At 42.5% G+C, this 25692-nt stretch overlaps 1 protein-coding gene and 1 non-coding gene across 9 annotated transcripts in view; one reads left to right on the forward strand and one right to left on the reverse strand.

Annotated features, from left to right (window-relative positions):
- The window catches only part of LPGAT1 (lysophosphatidylglycerol acyltransferase 1), a 126271-nt gene that overhangs the window by 34073 nt on the left and 66506 nt on the right, over window positions 1-25692 (forward strand). For 2 of the 8 annotated variants that reach the window (XM_045981926.1, XM_045981927.1), the window contains exon 2: window positions 6156-6420. In XM_045981926.1, coding sequence (XP_045837882.1) covers window positions 6183-6420 — 238 coding nt within the window. In that variant the 5' untranslated portion in view covers window positions 6156-6182. The other 6 variants (XM_045981921.1, XM_045981922.1, XM_045981923.1 and 3 more) reach the window with 6 other exon arrangements.
- Window positions 18422-18556, reverse strand: LOC123928499. The gene has a single exon (XR_006815722.1). It is a non-coding gene; the product is annotated as a U4 spliceosomal RNA (small nuclear RNA).

Consider the following 25692-nt stretch of genomic DNA (forward strand, 5'->3'; position numbering starts at 1 on the left):
TCTTTCTCTTTCAAAGGACCATCTTCTTGTGGTTCACATGTGGGCTTTTGAAACTGAAACTCCAACACGCCTGTGGCTATAGGGTGGAGTCTGTTCCCCGGCCCCCCCTCATTGGGGTGCACATGAAGACTGTCAAGTGCTTGACTCGATTAATGCTTGCGTTTTGATAAACAGAGCTCTAAGGTAGCAGGAACCTATTAAAGAAGGTCCTTGATTTCTTCAGATCTCTCTGAAAGACCTGGCCTTCTCAAGCTTGTTAGTGTCATTGAAATCATTTATACATGTGTCTGCCTGGACTGCTTTGGAAATGAGCTACAACAATGAAAAGCCTCAGGAGGGTACCTAAGTGGGTTGAAAAATGGCAGGGCCAAAACATTTATATAGATACACATTGTATATCTAAGATGAACTCTGAAATAGTATAAATTAAGCATAATCTGAAATTGTTCCCTGAAGTCAACTCAAATACAGAGTCTTAACCATTGTAGGTCCTGAGTTGTCTTTTTTTTTTTTTTTAAGATTTATTTATTTATTATTTGGGAGAGAGAGAGAGCATGAGCAGAGGGAAAGGCAGAGAGAGAGACTCTCCAGCAGCTTCCCCGCTGAGTGAGGAGCCCATCAAAGGGCTCGATCCCACAACGAGATCATGACCCGAGAGCTGACTGCTCACCTGACTGAGATTCCCAGGCTCCTCAGTATTGAATTATCTTGAAACTGAATGTGCCGCAGTGGTCAAGAAAGTTAAAAAGATAACCCCCTTCATTGGCCCTGGGCAACCAACCAAAACAAAACAAAAGACCAGGGCATATCTACGCTTGGACTATGGTATCTTGCTTTGTTTGCTTAACTTCAAGAAAGGTCTAATGAGATAGGAGCCAGTCAAGAGGAGAACAGCTGAAATAATCAAAATTGGGGCTTCCATATCCCTTCCACAAGGAGCTACTTAAATAGTGTAAAGCAGCGTAAGCAGTAGAAGGATGATGTTATGGCTGAACTGTGTCTCCCTAAAGCTCATATATTGAAGCCCTAACCCTCAGTACCTCAGAATGGGACTGCATTTGGAGACAGGGCCTCTGAGGGGGTAATTAAGTTAAAAATAGGGGTCCTGAGGGTGGGCCCTCACCCAATGTGACTAGTGTCCTTATAAGTAGAGATGAAGATACACAGAAGAGACAGACATCAGACACGTGCACACACACCATCAACCATGTTAAAACATAGGAGTGGGCAGCCATCTATAACCTAGAGAAGGAGGCCTCAGGAGAAAAAAAAAAAAAAACCCTGTTGGGAAGGAACTTCCTCAGAGGCTCCAGAGAGAGGGCGACCCTGCCGACACCTTGATCGTAACCTTCCAGCCTCCAGAACTGTGAGAAAATAAATTTCTGTTGTTTAAGCCGCTCAGTCTGTGGTACATGGTACAGCAGCCAAAGCTGACTAATATAGATGATAACAGATATGATCAAATAATTTAAAATTAGGAAAGGTTGAGGAAAAAAAATGTGATTATCTCAGGATACCTCTATGTCAGGTTTTCTTAAAGCAAGTTCTGTATACTACCCACATCAGAATTACCGATGATATTCTTTTTTAATTTTTTTTTAAAGATTTTATTTATTTATTTGACAGGTAGAGAATACAAGTAAGCAGAGCAGCAGGCAGAGGGAGAGGGAGAAGCAGGTTCCCCGCTGAGCAGGGAGCCCGATGTGGGGCTCAATCCCAGGACCCTGAGATCATGACCCGAGCCAAAGGCAGCTACTTAACCGACTGAGCCACCCAGGCACCCCACCGATGATGTTTTCTAAAAAGCAGGCTCCCTGACTCCTCTGGGGGTACTAAAACGTTCTGGTAGGAGACAATCTATCTTTTCAGTAGACATCCCGAGTGGTGTTTTGTACACTAACGTTTGAGATCCACTGTGGAAGGTGCTGTTCAACCTCGGGCCCTTCTCTGGGCCTGGCTGGTTAGTACTAAATACAGCTCAGGAGAGCGCTGGTCTGTCTGGTGCTGTGGGAGTGGCACACTGGTCCAGGAGCCAGGTACAAATCCCACTGTACAATCTTTCTGTGTGTCAGCCGGTGTTTACCAGCATGTGGGGGAATCCTGAAGGGGACAGAGCAAATAGAATCCATGTGCCTTACCCGTCTTACTCACTGAAAAATATAATGATACATAAAGAAGAACCAATACAACTCGACACCAAGAAAACAAACAATCCAATTAAAAAATGAGCAGGGGACATAAATAGACATTTTTCCAAAGAAGACATCCAGACTTCCAAAAAGATGCTCAACCTCACGAATCATCAGGGAAAGGCAAATCAAAACAACAATGAGTTAACACCTCGCACCTGTCAGAATGGCTAATATCAAAACATAACATATAACAAGTGTTGGTGAGGATGTGGAGAAAAAGGGACTCTCGTTCATTGTTGAGAGGAATGCAAACTGGTGCAGCCACTGTGGAAAACAGGTCCTCAAAAAACTAAAAATGGAACCACCATATGATTCAGCAATTCCACTCCTAGGTATTTACCCAAAGAAAACACACACAAAACACACAGAGGAATATTACTCAGCCATAAAAAAGCATGAAATCTTACCATTTGCAACAACATGGATGGATCTAGAGGGTATAGTGCCAAGTGAAATAAATCCTCCAGAGAAAGATAAACACCATACAATTTCACTCATACGTGGAATTTAAGAAACAAAACAAAGGAGCAAAGAAAAAAATATATAAACCAAGGAAGAGCTTCTTTTTTTTTAAGAAAAGATTTTATTTATTTATTTGACAGATAGAAATCACAGGCAGACTGAGAGGCAGGCAGAGAGAGAGAGGAGGAAGCAGGCTCCCTGCTGAGCAGAGAGCCCAATGTGGGGCTCCATCCCAGGACCCTGGGATCATGACCTGAGCCGAAGGCAGAGGCTTTAACCCACTGAGCCACCCAGGCACCCCAAGGAAGAGCTTCTTAACTATCGAGAACAAACTGGGGGGTTCCTGACAGGAGGTGGGCAGGAGGATGGGTGAAATAAGTGAAAGGGACTAAGAATATCCTTATTGTGATGAATTATGTATAGAATTGTTGAATCATTATATTGTGCACCTATAACTAACATAACACTTTATGTTAACTATACTTGAATGTAAAAAAAGAATATGATGGCATCCTTTGAACTATAATCTACTGTACCGTACCTACATTATTTCTCTCATGAGATTTATTTATGGACGCTATTACCTTGGTACCTAAATTCTCAAAGAAAATACAGAAGACTGGAAAGAGCATATCTAACTTTTCTATTGTTAATCATTAGTTGAAATTATATGGAAAGTTCTCTGATAGGGCCTGTGCCTTTTTATGCCCCACACGGTTAAAATATAGTATTAGTGAAGGAGGTAAATAACATCTATAAATAAAAACAAATTAATAATAAATGGAAAGGAATCTAATCAATTGGTTCAGCCAGGCTCTGTGCTTTCATGCATCTCTTCATTGCCAGAGGGAATGGGAATAGAAAGCATTCTTCCATGTGGCATAAAAGTGAATTCTCTTTCTTTCACCTGCAGACCAACAAGCTAATTAAAGAGAGAGAGAGACAAAGAGAGAGAGAGATAGTTAAATAGTTGAGAGTCCAAAGCAAACACAGTAACAAATATCTTCAAAACAGACAGAATAGGTGGCATTCTGATTTAAACATGTTAGTTCACTAGGGACATGTAAAACCTGCCCCTGACCCCATTTACAAATTTGATTAAGGGATATAAGATTTTATGCGGTTTTTAAAAAAACTGAAATGTAGGTAGGCCATTTGAGAATGTTCAGGCGAGCAGGTCATTGAGTTATTTGTCTGTTATCCTTATGGGGGTCAGCGTTTGAAACAGAATGCAGGTCCAGTGTCCAGGAGTGACAAGGTCTGTCCAGGGATACCTATGGCCACCATTTTTGTTACTTAATGGCACTTAATGGCAGGCGCTGCCTCAGTGCTTTTCCCCCGCTCAATTAACTAAATGTCAGTGTCTCGGTGTGGACCACCCATTCCCACTGGAGTCCTTTTTTTTTTTTTTCCTTTAGGGGGATGGGGATGGGGACACGGATGGGGAATTGGAATTTTCATTAATGTTCTGGGTGCTCTCCAGAAAGAAGAATTCTGGCACTTAAAATGAATTGATTTTAAACTCTAGACCTTAATACTCTGGGGAGGTTCAGAAGAGATGCCGTGAGAGCAACTGGGCTTCGTTGGGAAAGAAAAGAGGACACCCAGCCTTGAAGGAGACGGCTTCCCAGTCTGGGCACTAACCGGTTTGTCAGAGGGGGGAGAGCCCTAACAATGAGAACCGGCTGTGTTGGCTGAAGGGGGCTCTCGGTTTGGACCGCGGCGCTCCTCGTGTGGTGTAAGGCTCGCCGCTCATTACCGGACCTTTCTGAGCCGCCCTGTTCCTAGGCACTGGGTTCGGCGAGGTCCCGCCGGCCTAGGGACCAGGCGACCCCAACGGCCTGACCCGCGGACGAGCGGGATCCGGGACGCGGGCGGCGGCCGCGGCGCCTTCATTAGAGGGCGCTCTGGGGGCGCCTCCGCCGCAGTGTCGGCTCCCGCCGCTTCCTCCCGCCGCCCCTCCGCGCCACCCCGGCGAACGCGGCCGGGCCCGGGGGGACGAGTCTCGGCGCCGCCGGGGACCGGGCGCGGGCCACGCCGCAGCCGGAGCGGGGCCGGGCCCCTTCGCCGCCTCCTTCCGCTGGCCCCGCCGCCGGCCATGCATTCTTCCGGCTCCTCTGGCTCCCGCAGCCCGGGCCGGGGCCCGGCCAGCCCGAGGTAACCTCCGGCTCGGCGGGCGCAGGCCCCGGGGCTGCGGCTGCGGCGGCGGCGCCGGGCCCCGAGAGGTGCGGAGAGGGCGGGGAAGGGGTGTCGTCGCCGTGCGGCCCGGGGAGGAGGAGGCGGCGGCGGCGGCGGCGGCATGAGGGACGAGGGCGCGGTAGGCCCCGAGGAGGAGGCGGGGGCGCGGGACATCCGCCCGCCTCCCCGGACCCGCCCCGGTGACAGGTCTGGCCTCTGAGTCCCCGCCGTCCCTCTGTCCGCAGGCAGCCGCGAGGGGAGTAGGGCGCCCGCGCGCCCGCTCGCGCCCGCTCGCGCCGCGCCTCGGCCGCCACTGCGTCCATGACCGCGATCCCTCGGCCGGGGACACCCGCCGCCGCCGCCGCCGCGCAGCACCGCGCCCCGGACCCCGCTCGCCCCCGCGCTCCACCGCCCGCCGTCCGCACCCGCCGAGGTGAGCCCCGAGCGCGGGGCGCCCCCGCCGCCGCGACCCCTTCCCGGGGCGGCGGAAACCGCTGCGGGCGCCCCTCGTCCCCGCCACCTTGCCGAGCGCTGCCGTCGCCTCTTCCTCTGTGCCTCTTCCATCACCCCTCGCTCGTCTGCCCTCTGCTCCGGGACTTCATTCTCCTCATCCGTGGCCCCCGTGCCTTCACCTCCTTCTGGCTTTTGCTCCCCTCCCCCTACTGCCGTCCTTCCTCCTTTCGCCGGGTGAGCCCCTACTTTCTTCCTCTCACCTTTCTGCCCTCTCTTCTAGGCCCCTCTCCTTTTTCCCCTTAAAAAGGAGGGGGGTGGGCAAAAGCCCATTTGCGGCAAACGAACACTGTTGGCATAACTCTCTGCCGATGCGAGAGAGCTTTCTAAGGCACGACCGATGTCCGGGAATGGTGGTGGTGCGGGTACCCAGGTTCTCATAGCTGGGAAAGGGGATCGGGTCCCTGCAACAGCCTTCTGTCACTCGTGTCGTCAGTCTGGGGAGACTTGAGGCTCTCTGAAGCAAGTGGGTCTGTTTTTCTTCCTGAAAGTGCCCACAGCAGACTGCAGTGAGGCGCGGTGCGGGGACAGCCGCTGATTAGTTAGTGGGAATAGTATTATCATTTGCTAAATATATTATGACATACCCGGTGCCTCTGCGAACAGCTCCCTTGACCTTGTGCGGCTCCTCCTCCCTCGCTCTCTGTCCCCCTCTGGAATTTCCCGGAGAGATCATCGAGGTACTACACCGGGAAAGCTTAGATCCTCGGCTTTTCTGGTGGTTTTTGTGCTGGAGGCGGATTTCTGTGTTGGGGACTATTTGGATGTGTATAATCCATTTTCCTTTTTAAATGAATGTTTCTTTCACCTCAGAAAGACAGGACGGACACCAATGTGAGCATGGCTGTGACTTTGGAAGAAGCTCGGTGGCTGGGCTGGATCTTGGTGAAAGCCCTGATGAGGTTTGCCTTCATGGTCGCCAACAACCTGGTTGCTATTTCATCCTACATCTGCTATGTAATTATACTTCAGCCCCTTCGACTGCTGGACAGTAAGCGGTTCTGGTATATTGAAGGAGTCATGTATAAATGGCTTTTAGGAATGGTGGCTTCTTGGGGATGGTATGCTGGATATACAGGTAAGAGCGTGAGCACTTTAGTTGAACGCGTATGAAACAGTTTGTAATGTTATGCTTAAGTCAGGAGCCATGATTAAATATATATTACACTTTGGGTTGAAAGATGCTTTGCTGCTTTGGCTTGTAAAAAAAAAAAAATAGAAAAAGTTCTGTTGAGTTTTTTTCAGAATCCCCATTTAGGAAGGATGCTAATTCAGATGCGTAATTTCATAGTTACATACTGATAAATCTGTTAAATAATATGTTTTTAATGTGCTTGACATTTATCAAAAGCCGTCTGCCAAAACTCACCTAGAGAAATAGGAGTGGGTTATATAGGACTTGAGGGCTTGTAAAATGAAATAGCATATTTAGCCCATAAATATATTAGGAATTTAGAAGGACTGAGCCATATTTGTGCTGAGATAGTTTAGTAAGTTTTTTCATTTAATGTCGTATTGTACTGTGTTTACACCTTAAGTCAAGCAAAACATGGCTTTCTTTTCTCTTATGTATGTTTCTTGTGTTTACTGGAACCTATATTTTAATGTCATAAATCTGTATGAGACTTAAATATAAGAATTAAGTTTTATCTATGTTAATTTATATTCTGAGTGTCTTTAAGTAGATTTATATTTCTGCCCTTAAATTGCATTTGGGGGAACAGCAATAATACTATTCTGAAGCGGACTTTTAAAGAACTACATGAGAAGTAGTGTTTATTTTTATTTTCTGTTTATAAGCCCTCCGTGCTTTGAGAACTTGGGTCTCTGCTGTGAAAATTCTGTGTTGTTTATTACATTTATTTGACTTTTTCCCCCTAAGAATTAAGATGATGAGAAAAAAAAAGCATTGAGGTTTCTAGTACTTGTCTTAGACATTGAGGCTTTTATCATAGAATTTTATAATTGAAAGCTTCCTTAGAGACCATGCCGCAGATGCTGCGGTCAGTGGAGTCTGTAGTGCATAGCTTGGAAGAATGAGGAGGGTACGAGGCTACTCTCAGGGTCAAACAGCACGGCAGTTCCCATTTTAAATTCTCTGTCTCCTTCTTTCCCAGGCTGCATCTGTAGATTTTATCCATGCTCAGAAGAAAAGGACTGACAATGCTTAGGTTTTATGGAGTCTAACAGACTCTTGCTAGGTCAGAGTGCTCTCATTTGCCCTAGATGGAGCATTTTTTCCTTTTGGCAAAGCTGTTTATTTTTCTGCAAGACGCAAAGCTCCCAGGCTAGTGTATGCTCTGGGTCTCATTGAGACCCCGATACTCTTTGGATAGAGTAGGTGAGCTTCTAAGTCCTTCTTTAAGACCTTGTGGTGGTAGTGGTCGTGGTAGAGGAAAAAAATGAAGTCTCAGCTAGGATGCTGAATTCTTACCTGAGTTACGCTGCTATCTTAGAATTGCTTTGCTCTGTATAGTTTAAGCATCACCAAATATGGTATGTGGTACTAGTGACTTTGCTCTGCATGTAACATACTCCTTTGCTGGTTTTAAATCAACGCACAGTATTTTTAGATAAAGTTCTAGAAGTTCATTCTATTCAGACACAATGAAATAGTGAAACGCTTGTGCTCGAGTGTGTGGTTTATTTGTGTATAGACTTTAGCATGATGAGAAGCCCAACAACATTCAGCATTGACCTTGAGACTATACTGAGTGCAGTGATGCTGCTTGAAGTTACTTATCCTTTGGCCACAGCATGGCCGCAACGCATTTCTGATCATATTTTCTTGCGTTGTCTTTCCCTCGCTGACTACGGAACTGCGCAGTTTTCTTTTGCCACCTGCTTGGAAAGTGGTCTTGGCGTGATCTGCATATTTTAGTCTTTCTGAAGCATCTGTTCCTTTCAGGCTACTGCATTCTGACCACTTAAATAGAGAATGTTTTAGTGTTTATATTTTAATTGGTTTTCCTATAGGTGGTGGTCATGGTTATGGCCTGATCACAAGGGAACACAATCAAGAGGTCAAACAAATGTAGGAAAGACTTTTGTGGAAAGCCACAGCTGGGTTAAAGAAGCAACACAAGCAGGGGCTGATGAGCAGATGTATCCATGAGAGAGCCCAGAAGGTTAAATTAGCGTTTGGTCTGGATTATGTGTTCCATTTCTTCCCTTTGTATCAAGAGGAAGGTGGGTTTCAGCTTTTTCCCTTCCCCTCTGCTTAAGTTTCACAGATGGAAAATTGAACATTGCCAGAGGAATTGTGCTCAGCAGATCTGGGATGTTCATGTTTTGGAATCAAAATTGCCAAACTGCTGAAAAACCACTTCTGAGGGAACTTAGTTAATTAAATGTTAATTGGGAAGCTGAAAATTGAATACTGATATTGAATATTATTTTTTCAAATTGTGATATTCACTCTGAGACAAGTCAGTTAGCCAGCTCTGCTACTTACATTGATCTCTAATCTATACCACCCCATATGGTAGGTACTTAGCCGAATGCGGCTGTTTAAATTTAAATTAATTAAAATGAAATAAAATTTAAAATACACTTTCTCAGTCGCACCAGGTGCCTTTCCAGTGCTCGGTACTGGGTAGCTAGTGGCTACCAGAGAGCACAGACACAGAACGCTTACATTGCCACAGAAAGTTCTATCGGGCAGGTCTAACAAATAGTATGCCTTTCTCCTTTTTCTTCGGAAAATAGACTTTACTTTATAAAAATGATATTTTTCTAAACACAGTTCTCTTGGGAAGACAGGAAGGTTTATTAAAGCTTTTTTAAAAAAATTGTCTTTTATAAAATGTCACAAAAATGAGTCCTGTAAACTCAGACTTGCTTCTTGGATGGTGAATGGTGAGGCTAGTTAGCCCAAGACCTTGAATGAATATTCTTAAACTTGGTGTTTTCAGAGCTGGAGTACTGCCTGTGGACCTAGAACATGGAGAAAGGGCTTTTCTGGTCTTGCTGCCTGTTTGTGACTTTCCCGGGGAACACAGTTCTTGAAAGAATTCTGGTGACATTGGGGTTTTCATCTCTAGCTTGCTACTGGGTAATGATGATTGCTGCTGCCACATTTCCTTTCATGGCAAGTGTTGTACAAATATCTCCTGTTGAGGAAAATTTGTGTACTGCCCTTGCCCAAATATTTCAGAGAGCAAACCAAAAGACATACTAACGTAACTAAAGATCCATTTCTGCATATTTTATTCAGATCAGGGATAAATCATTACACTTTTCTCCCCTTAACTGAAGTGAGGATTGGCAAATTTCAGAGAGAGTTTTTTTTTTTAAAGTAAAATGTATTTAAAATAGCTTATTTTGATTTTAATTCACTTAATACATTGTTCCTCATCCAAACACATTTCATTACACAGAATCATTAAAAAAAAAAAATTCATTGTAAGTCGAAGCTCCAGAATTTCTATATAGGATAAGAGCCTTTGGGGCCATAGTCTGGCTGGAAAGGAGCTGGGATGTCAGGAGACTTGCCACTAGGTTGTTTTTGCCTAGCAAATGCTCTCTCCCTTGGATTGATGGCTTTAGGGAAAGCTGATGGAGATAGGTTTAGCTTCCTCCCATTCCCCAAGTGGCAGCCGTCATGACTCTGTTAGTCTTTGTCGGTTATTTGAGTCTCTGATAGCGTCTTATTTATTTTCTTTTGTTGTGGTACAAATTCATTGCATGAGAGAAACTATTAGGAATTATATCTGATGTTGAAATTCTAGAGAAAGTTTTAAAAATATATCTCCTAGAGCAGTATTTTTCCACTTTTGAGTCATAAGCCATTTAGTGTCGGGCTGAACATTTAAAAAAAAAAAAGTGAAATAGAATAGAGTGAAGATGAAAAGCTCAGACGTGTGTGTATCTACTAGGGAGTGCTACAGAATGGGTTTTTTACCGTGAGCCCTCTCAGCATTTGAAAGGCATTGTTCTAGTGGAAAGAGCACAGCAGTGTAGAACTGGGAGTCGCATTGTTTAATCTGGTTTTAACGTCAACATCTCTGCTCCCTGGTGGGGATGAGATCCTCACCTGCTAGGTGCCCATGGGGCTGCGAGCTCTTTACCGATGGACATGTGGTCTTTATAACCCTAGAGCCTAGTCTGTTGCCTGAAGCCCACAGAGGGCCCCTCACGTGTTTCTTGAATGATTGCTTTTTTCTTTCTTGGTCCTAGCTGACGTGCCTTGGCTGCCTACCTTCCCGAAACAGAGAGCAAGGGCACTGCAGTCCACAGAACACCGATCCTGAACTGGATGGTGTTTTTCACACATATAAATATCTGCATATGTATCCATTTCCTACGGTATCACATTGTTAATTTAACACACCTTTATTGAGCTTCTGTTATGTGCGGGACTGTGTGTCGTGGAGGTGCTGAGGTGCACAAGACAAAGAGGCTGTCTCTAAGGAGTTCGCAGATGCCTTGGTGGGGAAGTCGGTGCACCAACAGCACAAACATCCTGGTAGAATGTTCGCATAGACACTACCATGGGATTAAAGAGGAAGGACTCCTGATCTCGCATCAGTGGTAGGTGGTAGCTGACAGGGAATAGGGAATTTAGGGAACTGAATGGCTTTAAATGCCTTTTTTTTTTTTTCCCATTAGGCAGATATTTCTCTGTGGGGCTAACTGGATAATCAGTAATTATAATAGATTTAAGACTTGCATAATATGTCAGTTTAAACTCTGAATCTTCGTGATGGTAATATTAGCCAAGTATAAGCCAGGCAGGGTCCTGAAGATTTCAGGCACTAAATGCTCACCGCAGTCTTACCAGGTGGGTGTAATAACAATACCTTCCTTTTGTTATTGGTGTTGAAATTCAAACACCAAGGGTCACAGTTAACTTCTCCTCCAGCGCTGAGTTGATGTTGCCACAGGCAGAGTTATTATTGACTTTTATCTAATACACCTAGAGTCTCTTCATCTTCCCTACCCATATGCCCTTTTGTTTCTGAGATATGAAATCTCTTTCCAAAACTGCAACACCTGAAAACAATGTCATAGCTAGGGATTTCTGCAGGAGGTTAAGAAAAAGTCTTGCTTCTATTTGTAGTGTACTTTTGACAAAATTGACGGAATACCTCTTCCTTGAATCTCTACCCTTACAGAGAACAACATTTCAACTGGGATTTTAGTTCTTGAGTGCTTACACTAGATTGCCATCCACGTGAGGACTTACTGCATGATGTTGTGTCCGTGGCATCATGGACATGAATCCAGGAAAGGAGTGTTCAGGATAGCGTTTTGATTTCTAGATGGAAAAAACACCATTAAATGTAAATATTATTTAATGCTTTAAACTCAGCAATCTGGTAGTACTCTAAATTTGATATCTGGTCTTATTTCAAAGATCATATGTAATTGAGTAGTTAATTTAGATCGGTTTTTTTAGTACAGAGTATACTCATTCATGCACACATACCCGTATGCACTGTTACGGAAAACCTGAAGCAGTATTTGCAGTGTTTGTAGTGGTTACCACCACAGACTCTGGAGTCGGAAAGAGCTGGGGAAAACACTTCCTACTTGGTTTTTATGTTCGCCTGATATTTCTTTGCCCATCCTTTTGTTTTTAAACTTTTAAAATTACTTTGATTTAGATGTATGTCTAGTAATCAACATGGAGTTAGGTCTTGCTTTATGAATAAATTTGTTTTTTTTAAGAACATCTGTTTAATTTTAATTTTCATTATTTATTTATTTGAGAGAGAGAGAGAGAGGGGGCACAAGTAGGGAAGAGGGGCAGAGGGAGAAGGAGAAGCAGACTCCCTGCTGAGCAGGGAGTCTGATGTGGGACTTGATTCCTGGAATCATGAGCCAAGCTGAAGACCGATGCTTAACCAACTGGGCCACCCGGGTGCTTTATGAGTAAATTTATAAATCTCTTTGTTTTCATATGAGTTGAATCTATTTACATTTATTCATATGTCAGATTTGCTTTATCTGGGCTCTGGCATTTTATTTTATGTTTTCTGCTCTCTCTATATATATTTATATATATACACATACACATAACACACACACACACACATTTTAGTTCTTTCACTGTGTTGTCTGCTTTTCTTTGCAGTTTTTTGTTGTGATATTTAGGTAGATTTGTATTTTAGTCTTGTTGCTTTATATGATGTTCTTGGTTCTCTGATAGTAACTCTTGGTTCTTTTCAAGGAACAAAGGTTAAATTCTGTTTAAATCTTCTCTCCTCCCTTTTTCTTCTCCATCACCAAATCTTAGTCAATAGCAATAGTATTTATTCACAGTAGTATTTGCATTTGTAATAGTACGTATGCTTGCACTTCAGTACTTGATTTGTTAGCTTTTTTGTTATTTGCATTTATACATTGTCAAGGCCTATAATATTTATGTTTTGTTTATCACCCTACCTCCTGTTTTAGTCCTAATTCTTCAGTTAAATATGCATATAATGCTCACCTAAGCACTTTTGCAGTTTTTCTCAGTTATTCTTTGGTTGACTGAAATTCATTCTCTAATAATTTCTCCATAAAGAATCATGACAATGATATGAGAATATTAATCCTACAAACATGTTTAGAACTTCCTTTCTTTTTTACCTTGCATTTGAAGGACAGCTTAGCAAGTAATAAAATCCTTGGCTCAGGGGCACTTGGGTGGCTCAGTCATTAAGCGCCTGCCTTCGGCTCAACAACTCATGATCCCAGGGTCCTGGAATTGAGTCCCACATTGGGTTCCCTGCTTGGTGGGAAGCCTGCTTCTCCCTCTCCCACTCCTCCTGCTTCTGTTCCCTCTCTTGCTGTGTCTCTCTCTGTCAAATTAAATAAAATCTTAAAAAAGGAAATCCTTGGCTCACCTTTGCCTTGAGAAATATAGGTGTATACAAATGTCTTCTGACTTTAAGTGTTGCTGTGAAGATGTGTGAAGCCAGCTTGGATTTTTTCCCCATATTAATGATTGGATCTTTTTTGCCTATCTGCCCAAAGGAGTCTTTCTCTCTAATATTTAGTAATTTTACTAGGATATGCTGGTATAGGATAAGCTGGCACATGTGTGCCCTTTTATTATGTACTTTAAATCTAATTTTATTTCAGGGAAGTTTTCTTTAATTATATCTTTGAATATTTATGGCATTTGCTTGTTTTGTTTTTCTCTTTTGGTGACCCTGATTTTATGTTTGTTGCATCTCCCTTTGTGTATCTTTTTTAAATTCGTCATTTTTTCTTCAATCATTTTAAAACTTTTTCATGTTGTGTATGTTTGTCTTTAATGTCTCTTACTGTGTCTTACGCAATATCTTTTTCTTGGTTCTCATTTCAGTTTCTTCTTCATTTCTGGTGGCTTTGTTTATTCTTCTGTTTCTTTCTTGAGTTCTTCCAGTTTGTGCTTTCATTGTTCCTCCTGTCTAGACATTTCTTCCTTGAGTTCTTATATTTATGTGCTGTGGTTGTCTTCATAGTGGTAGTAACGTTACTGATTTTCTTACATTCCTGCAAGAATATTTATAGTTTTTATCTTATACATTATAATATTTTTCTAGTGAACATTCTTCTACAGTTAGTACATTGTGCTGCTCATTTCTGCCATTTTTCTTATGGTATCTCTGAGTGAATGCTGTGCCAGTTACCTTTTTATTCCTTGTACTTTAACGATTTGGACTTTTCTCAGTCAGCTCTTTGTAAGAGGGCCAGGGTGGATTCCAGATTTCTGCCTCAGAGGAAATCTTTTTACATATGGCACCTGGGTGTGCTTCTCTGTGTTGCCACAGGTCCTCTGCTTCTCCAAACCAGACTGAGCCTAGGTGGCTTTTTGCTACCCCTTCTGGACTTCCTGCTCCTTCCTTTGTAGCTGTGACTGGAGGGACCTCTCTCCTTAAACAAGTGCATTTTTACTGTTGTTTTTGGAGATCTGCCACTCCTGGGTAATCCTCATCACAGGCCGCATTCTGTCTCGGCTCTTCATTCCCATCATAGATTGTTTCTGAGAGTGGCCTTATTTGATCTTAGCCCTGATTTTATGTATTTTGGAGTTTTTATATTTTTTTCTCCTAGGTTTGCTTAAAAAAAAAAAAAAGTTTTGTAAAGTTTTTTTTTTCCCTTTCTCCTTGTTATTATGTGTCTTTTTTAGGAAGATTCATATCTGTAACTCCACCGTGTTCATATCAGAAAGCACAACACAACAACACAGGATTTTTATTCAACTATGTGTTTATAATTCGGATAGTTCTGTCACTATTCTACCATACTACTAGTTGATTATTACAAAATGGAGACCAGTTTTACCACCTCATTCATTTTCTTTCTTTCTTTTTTTTTTTTTTTAATAATCTCAGTACCCACCATGGAGCTCAAACTCAAAACCCCAAGATCAAGAGTCCCATGCCCCTCTGACTGAGCCAGCCAGCCAGGCACTCCCCTAATTAATTTTCTTTAAGGTCTGTCCAAAAGCAAGAAATAGCCTCCCCAATTTCTTTTCCCTCATAGTGTTTCCCAAACTGTTTTGATTCTTGGACTGCTTGTCAGTAGAGTATAGTTAAGACATCCCCTCTATTTCCACTTGGCTAAAGGAAAAAAGTGTCACCAAAATGAACAGAAGAAGTGAGTGACCTTTGGTACTTCAGTAAGGAGTATATGAAATGTAATCTTTTTTTTTTTTTAAGATTTTATTTATTTATTTGACAGAGATCACAAGTAGGCAGAGAGGCAGGCAGAGAGAGAGAGGGGAGAAGCAGGCTCCCCGCTAAACAGAGAGCCCAGTGCGGGGCTCGATCCCAGTACACCGGGACCATGACCCGAGCTGAAAGCAGAGGCTTTAACCCACTGAGCCACCCAGGCGCCCCTGAAATGTAATCTTAATACTAGAGCTGCTCTATGGATCACCTTGAGAACTTTAAGAGTGACCAGTGCCCCCCCAAACTTTGATAAATACATGTATAGTATATTACACATATTAAATATATTCAGCATATGTATAATATATTGCATACTAAATATATTATACTATATTTATAGTTTATTTGTTATAAACTAGTTTCAAGAGTTTCCTTTCAGAGCTTGCAAACTAGTGGCCATATTCAGCAGCTGAGCAGCTTGATTTGGCCTTTGCACTATTTCAGCTTTTTCTGATTAGTTGCCAACATTTCAAAATTAGGGAGATTTTGCAGAACATAAAAAATAAAACCAAAACTTCCTTGAGGAATTAGAATTCTGGCTGTGCTGGGTCCTCATTCTTGTCTCGCAGAAGTTTGCCCGAGCTAAGTGACGGCCACTTCTTTGGATGGAGCCTGTGATCTCTAGTGCACCCAAGATACCCCACTGCTTCCTTGTCTTAACTCTGGGCCTGCTTTGCTCACGTGCATCACTTACCTAGACCTAAGAGGCAGAGGTGATACTTATTTTAAAAAACTCAAATGACAATTACTATTCTGTTTCTGTTAGGCATATGATAATTTTGCACTTATATGCCTTACCAGTGCCTGTAAGCTCATAAGCTCTACCATTAAAAACCGAAAGTTTGTTAGAGATCTCAGCTGTGGGTTTCATGTAGCAAAGGCATGTGATGGAAACTGAGAAATGAAGTGCCGTTAGTAAGAACATGGTCACAAGGTTTTTCAAATTTCATGTACTATATTACTAACTTGGTGAAGTATTTGCTACTGTTGTACACTCCTTAATTAGTAGAAGCTTCATTTCTTTTGCTGAATATAATCATATAAAATCTAGATTTTTTAAAGATTTATTTATTTTAGAGAGAGCAAGGGGGGGGAGAGGCAGAGGGAGAGACTCTTCAAGCAGACTCCCTGCTGAGCATGGAGCCCCATGCATGGCTTGATCTCATCACCCATGATATCATGACTTGAGCCAAAACCAAGAGAGTTGGCCACTCAATCGATCGAGCCACCCAACCGCCCCATAAAGTCTACATTATTAAAATTAGTTACTACTCTTTGCTTTTCATGTTTTAAAATATAAAAAAAACAAAGCAAGCCCAATTGATTTCTATATCTTTAAATTATAGTAAAACCTACTATCGTAAAAAGCATGCATAAATTTTAATTGTGAGGTTATACTTTTTCTCATGGTTTAATAGCTGTGATGAAGTTTACTAGCATAACACCTTTCCCAGACTTTTTTTTCTACTCATTAAACTTTAAGAAACATTATGACTCATGTACATAAGATATATTTTGCATATGCTATTAATTTGAAGCTTGCATTATTTGACACTTTAAGGGAAAAAAAATCTGTAAATTTAAATATACCAAGATGTTTCTGAATCATCAGAAGACTATGATCAGTATAGATTTGGTGTTAAGGGTCTATAATATATATTTAAATTGAAGTATAATTCACATACCGCAAAATTAACTGTATTAAAATGTAAAATTTAGTGGATTTTAGTATAGTCACAAGATCATACAACCATCATCACTGACTAATTCCAGGATATTTCATCACCCTCAGGAGAAACCCAAGCCCATTAGCAGTCACTCCCCATTTCCTCCACCCTTCAACCCCTGGCAACCACGAATCTATGTTCTGTCTTTTTGGATTTGCCTATTCTGAGTGTTTCATATAAATGGAATTGTATAAAATGTGGTCTTTTGTGTCTGGCTTCTTTCACTTAGCATGTTTTCAGGGTTCCCCCGTACTGTGACATTTATCAGTACTTCATTCCTGGGTACGTCTCAATAATACTCCATTGTATGGGTAGACCACATTGTGTTTATACATTCATCTGGTGATGCACATTTGGGTTGTTTCCACATCTTAGCTATTGCAAATAATGCTGTGAACATTCATGTGCAAGTTTTTGTGTGAACACATGTTTTCAATTCTCCAGGACCTAAGAGTCAAATTGCTGGGTCATATCATAATTCTGTGTTAACTTTTTGAGGAGCTGCCAAATTGTTTTCCTTAGCAGCTGTTCCATTGTACATTCCCACCAACAACGTAGGAGAGCTCCAGGATCTTTGCTCTCTCACTAAAACTTACTATTTTCTAGCCTTTTGTTGTTCTCTTAATTTGGCCATCCTAGTAGATGTGAAGTGGCAGCTCATGATAGTTTAGATTTGCATTTCTCTAATGACTAATGATATTGAGCATTTTTTTATTTGTTCATTAGCCATTTGTAAATCTTAGGAGAAATTTCCATTCAGATCCTTTTCCCATTTTTTTTTTAAAGATTTTATTTATTTATTTGACAGATCACAAGCAGGCAGAGAGGCAGGCAGAGAGAGAGGAGGAAGCAGGCTCCCTGCTGAGCAGAGAGCCTGATGCGGGGCTCGATCCCAGAACCCTGAGATCATAACCTGAGCCGAAGGCAGAGGCTTAACCCACTGAGCCACCCAGGCGCCCCCCTTTTCCCATTTTTAAAATGAGGTTATGTGTCATCTTATTGTTGAGTTATAAGTTTCTTTCTATATTCTGTATACTACCCCTGTCTATTTTTTCATCGGTTGATTTCACTGGATGACACTTCTGGTGTCAGGTCTAAGAAATTATTGCCCAGTTCAGTGTCATGAAGATTGTCACTTAAGTTTTCTTTTGAGTTTACCTTTTATATTTAGGTCTTTGATCCATTTTGAGTTTATTTTTCTATATGCTGTAAGATGAGGGTCCAAACGTCATTCTTTGACATGTGGACATCCAGTTGTAGTAGCATTTTTTGTTGAAAAGACTGTTCTTTCCACGTTGAATGGTTTTGGCATCCTTGTTGAAATCAACTGGGATTAATTAGAATCAGTATGAATTAATATTCACATTTGGGTTAACTGACCCCTTACCTCTTTACTTACCTCTTTACCTGCTTTGTAGTTATGTGTTTTGGTAGTAGCTGTCTTAGAAATATGGTTATAAGGAATAACTATTTCCAGTCTGCTCTCTCAAGAAAGCAGGACATTAGTTGTAGAAGTATCTTGTGTGGTAGATCAATCAAATCTTTATCAACTACCTACTGCCAGTTAATAGTTACTAATTTGTAAGATACTGTGCCAGAGAGTGTGATCTAGGTTATTCCAACCAAAAAGATTTTTGGCATAGTTTTTATTTTTGGTCGAAGGGAATAGTTGAGTTTGCTATCAACTGTGTGTCCAAAGTGCACCTGTGAAAAGTTTTCTGAAAAACAGAGATCAGTATGCACATTTTCCCTTAATGTAAGGGTTCCATTTTTTAATTAGCAATAATCGCGCCTCGGATAAACCTCATTGGCTACAATACTGCCACTGCGCAAAGCTGGGTTCCATTTTTTAAAGTTAATTTAAATTCAGAGAAGAAAATTAACTAGAAGCCAAATTTATTTTGTAGAATAAAATATAGATTACATCGATAAAGAACAAGGGTGTCATTTGAATAAGAATTGTGGGCTTTTTTTAATGGGTAGACTGAAATTGCTTTTTGTATGTGAGAGACTGAGTTGGGCATTTTATTTTTACTTATTTTATTTATTTGTTTTTTTTTAAAAGATTTTATTTATTTATTTGACAGACAGAAATCACAAGTAGGCAGAGAGGCAGGCAGAGAGAGAGGAGGAAGCAGGCTCCCTGCTGAGCAGAGAGCCCGACGCGGGACTCGATCCCAGGACCCTGAGATCATGACCTGAGCCGAAGGCAGAGGCTTAACCCACTGAGCCACCCAGGCGCCCCTTATTTTTACTTATTTTAATTTTTATTGAGGTATAATTGGCATAAAGTATTATATTAGCTTCACATATATAATACGATTCAACAAATTCTATACATTTCTCAGTGAGTGACTCACGATAAGTGTAATTTAATCTCCTTCGTCTATTTTACCCTTTCCCCCCAAAACCGGCAATCATTTCAAAACTGAAATAATCATTTAAAGCCATTTTATTTTATTTTAAAGATTTTATTTATTTATTTGACAGAGAGAGATCACAAATAGACAGAAAGGCAGGCAGAGAGAGAGAGGGAAGCAGGCTCCCTGCTGAGCAGAGAGCCCAATGCGGGACTCGATCCCAGGACCCCGAGATCATGACCTGAGCCGAAGGCAGTGGCTTAACCCACTGAGCCACCCAGGTGCCCCTAAAGCCATTTTAAACCTCAGATAGGTATATACAGATGTATTTTGAACAAGTAATAGATATTGCTAAGTGAGTGTGGGGTTAGAGATAGCATGATATGTTAGAAAAAAGTATTGACTTTTGGGTAGTATGGGTTTGGTTCCTGCCGCCCTCACTTGATAATTGTATAACTTTGAGCTAGTTACCTATCCGAGCCTCCATTTCATCATTGGTAAAAGTAGAGGTCCTGTTTATCTTTCGTGAAGCCTTAATGTTTAGTGGATAGCATGCTGTTTTGTATTCTATAAAGAACTTAATAATATTATTGTTATTATGGTTATAATTATATTAATGCCTAGGAAGACAACTATGTTAACATCTGGAGAAAGGTATGTCTAAATGAATAAAAGTTAGCCTGGTTAGCTTTTATAGTCTGAGAAATACATTTGAGGACACTCAAGCTTAGCTAATAGTATGTAGCTCAGTACAGTTCTGCTTTAATCAGTAAATAAAAATAATTTGTCATTAGTCATTTAAGCCATAGTCCAACTAAAATATTAACATCTATGTTTATAAATTACGAAATCTCCAAAGCAACTTACGGTTAACTGTCTTCTAATTAATTCAGCCACCTGTTCTGATACTAAATACTTGAGTTCTGGCTCTGCCAGGCAATGTGCTGGGTGACAGTGTGGTGGGGGACAGCAGCAGAATGAACAGCACATCTGTCCTGCAGTTGACATTTCTTGCGGGAAATGACAGGAGTCACATGACCACCGTGTGATCACAACTGGGAAAAGGGGCTCTGAGAGCAAGTAGCAGGGGGCTGAATCTGGGGACAGGAGGTTTCAGGGAGGAATGGCTTCCTTGAGAAAAGTGAGACTGAGAGCTGAGGAGTAGTTAGGAGTTGGCCTGGTGATGCTGGAGGAGGGGTGGCATGTTCAGAGGGTGAAGAAGGTTGGTGGCGGACAAAGGGAGGGCCAGGTTGGCTGCAGCAGGGAGTGAATGAGGAGAGGAGCAGGGGTGGGGGATGAAGAAGAGAGAAGGAAGCCAAATCTATTGAGGTCTTATAGTGCCTGGTAGGGATTCTGAAGTTTATCCTAAGAGAAAGCCACTGAAGGATTTTACACCCCAGAATGATGGGCTCGAACTCCTACCTATAATTCCAAGCTCTGCCCGCTTTATGGAAATAGATGAGAGGAAAGGGAGGGTATGCAGGGGCTGCCTTCGGGAAGATTCTCACTTTATTTCGGTGAGGTGACAGTTGCCTTTCTAGCCGATGGCGGTAGAGGTTCCGGAAGGAAGTGAACCTATTGGAGAGTTTTCTAGGAGGAAGGTGGGCAGGACTTTCTGAGTCATGGCCTATAGAGGATGTGGTAGAAGGGCAGGGGACAGGGATGACCATGAGGTTTCTGGGTTGCTGCGTAGATAGAAAAGCTCAGAGAAGAGCAACATTAAGAGGAAAGAGAAAACTTCAGTATAGGACGGACTAGAAGCATCTCAGTGGAGCCCAGCAATAACCACAGACACGCCGTCCAGAACTCAGAGGAAAAACCCGCGCTCTGAAGATGAATGGGGAAATTGCCGCCTATGGGTATTTAAAGCCGGCGCTGGAGGAAATCCTCCAGGGAGATTGTAGGTGCCTGTAAGCACTGAGGGAGCAGAGGCCCAGGATCAGACTGAGGAAATGCCCAATTTGAGGTGGGGGAGAGTGGGATGCTGGAGCTTCCGAGAACATGAGAGGAGTGGAAGGAGTGCCTGCCCTTGGAGCGCGGTGGCAGAAGTCAACGGTGTTTCAAGGGAGGGGCTGAAGGATTGCTGCTGACAGTTTATGTTTTGTAAGATGAGAGCCTTCCGCTGCATTTGGCAAGAGCAGCTTCTTCGAGGTGGTAGAAGTGGAAACTGGACTGGAGGGCACCGGAGGTGAATGATGAATGGGAGGAGGTCAAATGGAAACATGAATGTGTGACTTCCCAGAAGTGTGGCTCTGAGGGACGAGGGGCAATAGTTACAAGAGAGAAATTGGGTCAAAAGAAAGCTTTTCAGTTTGGTTTTTTTGTTTGTTTAAACTTTTTGAGATGGAAGAATCTAGATGTTGAACCACTTAGAGTAGGACATGATGAAACCCTGGTCATTTGCTTCCACGACTCACATATTGAGGAAACTATTCTTAGAGGAGATTGAATGAGGCACCATTTATCAGTTCGATACATTTCGTGGAAAGCACTTAAATGTTGGCTCTGGTGGCAGAGGCAGGCCGCGATGCAGCGCCTGCGTAGTTTGATCCTGCTCTTTTATTTACGAAGGCGTCCCCTCAGCCTCCTGCCCTCTCTTGTTGATGTTCTTCCTGTTCCCGTTATATAACAAAATTCAAGTAAATTTGGAGATCTAGTTACTAAACAATTCATGAATCGGGCAGCACCACGTCTAGCAAGTAGAGAGGTGCTCCCATGATTTGTACCAAAACTGAAGGATTTTATAGAAGGTGGAGGGCAAGAAAGCTATTGGCAAAAGAAAAGGATTGTTCCAGGCAAAGCCACTTTTTGGGGGAAAGGCAAGATATCTTTTTTTTTTTTAAGGCAAATGTCTTACGCAGATTACCTCATCTTTCTTTGGGGGATGGTGAGGGCCCAAGTGGCAGACTCATTGGTGTGGACTGAAAAATTCCTGGCTGGCCAGGTTAAGACTACGGTTCTGGAGGAAGCTGGAACTACAGTTAGATTCCATAGTAAGTACCAGTTTGGGAACTCCATCCTTTGGGGCCTGTGGTTTTGTGTGTGTGTGGTTTTTTGGTTTTGTTTTTGTTTTTGTTTTTAACACCCTCAAATCTGTTCTTCAGTTTCCTTGAAAATTTCTACCTCCTTATCTAAACCCATGACATTCTGAAAGAGGACTTGGGCTGCCTCCATTTTGACCTCAAACTTTTCAGTTGGTTTCTTCTTTCCAGCTTGTCTCTTGGCTCAGGCGTAAGATCCTGAGGGCAAAGCGTTCCCATGATTGGGGACCAGAACTACCCCCTCTAGCAACAAGGACAGCCTCGAGCTAAGACCCCATCCGTGATCGACCTCAAGAGGATGACCCATTTAACGTTCACTGCCTGCCTGCACCTTACCTGCCCAGCTTGGTCCCATATTTTCCATATAGAAGCCTGAAGTATTTCCAGCCTTTTGGAGACACAAGTCCCCTGTCTTCTCAGTGTTGCCTTCCCTGAAATACATTTCTTTCTTGTTTCGCCACCACTCATTTCTCTGCCTTTGTATTTTGGTAGCAGCAGGTGGCAGAAGCTGGTCTGGAATCCCTGGAGCCAGGCGTTCTTGTTCGCCTTGGACCCCTCGCCCCCCTGTGGGCCTCCATGATCCCTGTACTCCCACTGGTCTAGCTTCCACTGTTCCTTTCTTTCTGAGCCTCTCCGGCATCTGCTCTGTAATTGTGGTTCCTAACCTTTGGGCTGCAGCGCCCCAGACTTCTCTGGGGGTGGGAATCCATGCACATATTAAGTACCATCTGTGGGTGAATAAATAATATGTCTCGTAAATGTGTGTTAATCTTTTTCAAATACATGTAGCTGCTGTTCTAATTAATAAATCCCTTAAAAGCATTATAGATGTTTTGGGGCGCCTGGGTGGCTCAGTGGGTTAAGCCGCTGCCTTCGGCTCAGGTCATGATCCCAGGGTCCTGGGATCGAGTCCCGCATCGGGCTCTCTGCTCAGCGGGGAGCCTGCTTCTACCCTGTTCCCTCTCTCTCTCTGCCTGCCTCTCTGCCTACTTGTGATCTCTGTCTGTCAAATAAATAAATAAAATCTTTAAAAAAAAAAAAAGCATTATAGATTTTTTTTTTTTAAGATTTTATTTATTTATTTGACAGAGAGAGATCACAAGTAGACAGAGAGGCAGGCAGAGAGAGAGGGGAAAGCAGGCATCCTGCCGAGCAGAGAGCCCGATGCGGGACTCGATCCCAGGACCCTGAGATCATGACCTGAGCCGTAGGCAGCGGCTTAACCCACTGAGCCACCCAGGCGCCCGCATTATAGATGTTTTGCTGCTGCTTTCTGTGATGGATATTTTCACTCAGTGGTAAAAGGACTACTGTATAGATATCTGCTGTAATTTTTTGACATAAAAAAAAGACTGTTCATGCTTGAAATAGTTAGGACGCACTGCCCTCTGACATAAAGCATTCTGAATTCCACTTCACATTTTTCACTGTTGCTTTGCTTTTGCTCTTCCTGTCTCTTTAATTTGTTAGTTGCTTAAGGGCAAGGGTTATAGTTCTTCCTTTTATCTCTCTGTAGTGGTTGGCCAAGCCATAGCCCCTGGGCCAAATCCAGCCCATTGCCTCTTTTTGGTTTTTTGGTGGTTTTTTTGTTGTTGTCATTGTTTTGTTTTTTTAAATCTCCAGCTCCTAGTTTTTACAGATGACCATTTGCAGTCTGATGATAGGAAACACTGTGAACCCCAATTAAATGAAACATGACCCCTCCCAAGAAAAAATTCCATTCTTCTTATTAGTAGGCCTGTATTGCAAAAAGTTGTATTCAGCTTTATATTTTAAATTTTGTCCATTAAAAAATGTATAGAAATATGTTGGAAAACAAATTTGTCATGTAAATAGCTATCTAATATACTCAGTTTTGCCTCTTGACCTATATAGCCCAAAACTACTGTCTCACCCTTTGCAGAAAGTTTACTGACCTCTGCCTTAGAGTAGTTGTTCCCAAATTTGTCTGCACATCTGAATTATCGGAGGGGCTTTATGTATGTATATTTTCCTCTGTCCTGGAGATTGAGTCAGTACACTGGCATGGAACTTGGGAACCTGTATTTTTAATAAGTTATATGGTTGTTTAGGAATCACTGACTTCTGGTGCATTTGTAGGGTTAAACTCCTGAGAGCTAATGAAATGGATATTGGATTAGATGCCAGAAGATAGCCGATTATTTTCTTATTTCAACATTTATGAACTGTGGGGCCTTTTCCAAGTAATGGCTTGTTCTGCAGGTTTTTACACAATTTCTAGTTCATTTGTTTATAGATAGTTTTGCTCTGTCCCCTACAGCAGTAATTCCTTTACCTTTTGGGATTCATAACTGCTTTTAGAATCTAATGGAAGTTACGCCCCCCTCTCCGAAGTGCTCCCTGTATTAATTTCCTATGACTGCCTTGGTAAATTACTTCAGAAGCGTGTAAAATAACAGGAATTTACTTGTTCACATTTCTGGAGGCCACAAGTTGAAATCAAGGTGTCAGCACGGCCACCCCCTGCGGAGGCATTAGGGACATTCCTTGCCTCTTCCAGCTTCTGGTAGCTGTAGGCATTCCTGGGCTTGTGGCTGTATCACTCCATTGACTGCTTCTGGGGCACATTGCTTCCTCCTCGATGTCTTTTCTCTCTGTGTCCTTTATAAGGACGTTTGTCATTGATTTAGGGCCATCTGATAATCCAGGGTAAACTCCTCTCAAGATCCTTAGTTTAATCACATCTTTTACCCTATAGAGTAACATTCACAGGTTCCAGAGATTTGACATGGATACCTTGGGGATTAGGGAGTGGACATTTTGGGGCTTACCACAGCACCTTTGCACATGCTCGGTTTTACAGTTTCAAGGGGTTCACAACTCTCTGAAGTCCATATATGGACTCCATAGACTCCAGGTTTGAACTTGTTCAGTGAGAAGCTCCTACGCCTACAGTGTATTCTAGTTATTAGTCCCTGTTCTCTCCTTTCTGTCATGCTCTAACGTTCATCATCCTGATCTTGAAATGATGTTGTCTTCTTCTCATGACCTTAGATTCTTCAATTTCGAGTTCACCTTTTGAGTTAATTTCTCTGCTTTTAGGAACCCTTTATCTTCTGATAAGATTTAACTGTTAAAAGAAAAGCTTTGGGGCGCCTGGGTGGCTCAGTGGGTTAAAGCTTCTGCCTTCGGCTCAGGTCATGATCCCAGGGTCCTGGGATCGAGTCCCGCATCGGGCTCTCTGCTCAGCAGGGAGCCTGCTTCCCTTCCTCTCTCTCTGGCTGCCTCTCTGCCTACCTGTGATCTCTGTCTGTCAAATAAATAAATAAAATCTTTAAAAAAAATAAATAAAAAGCTTTCCCCAAGCTGTTTTACTGAATTCTGCAGCAAGGAAACTAACTTCTGGCAAAGCCCGTGTAACTAGTAAAGCCTCCAGTGAGAAGAGAAGCTTACCCCGAGTACCTGAGTGCCAGGCCTTCTAGCAAGTGCGTTCACGTGCCTTCTTATTAAATCTGAAACCAGCCCTCAGGAGGGTCCTATCAGCCCCATTAAGTACATGAGAACACGAAGACTGGTGGGAGCTAAGTAACTTGTCCAGTGTGGGTGACAGA

The sequence above is a fragment of the Meles meles genome, chromosome 17 (assembly GCF_922984935.1).
Source record: "Meles meles chromosome 17, mMelMel3.1 paternal haplotype, whole genome shotgun sequence".
Lineage (NCBI taxonomy): Eukaryota > Metazoa > Chordata > Mammalia > Carnivora > Mustelidae > Meles > Meles meles.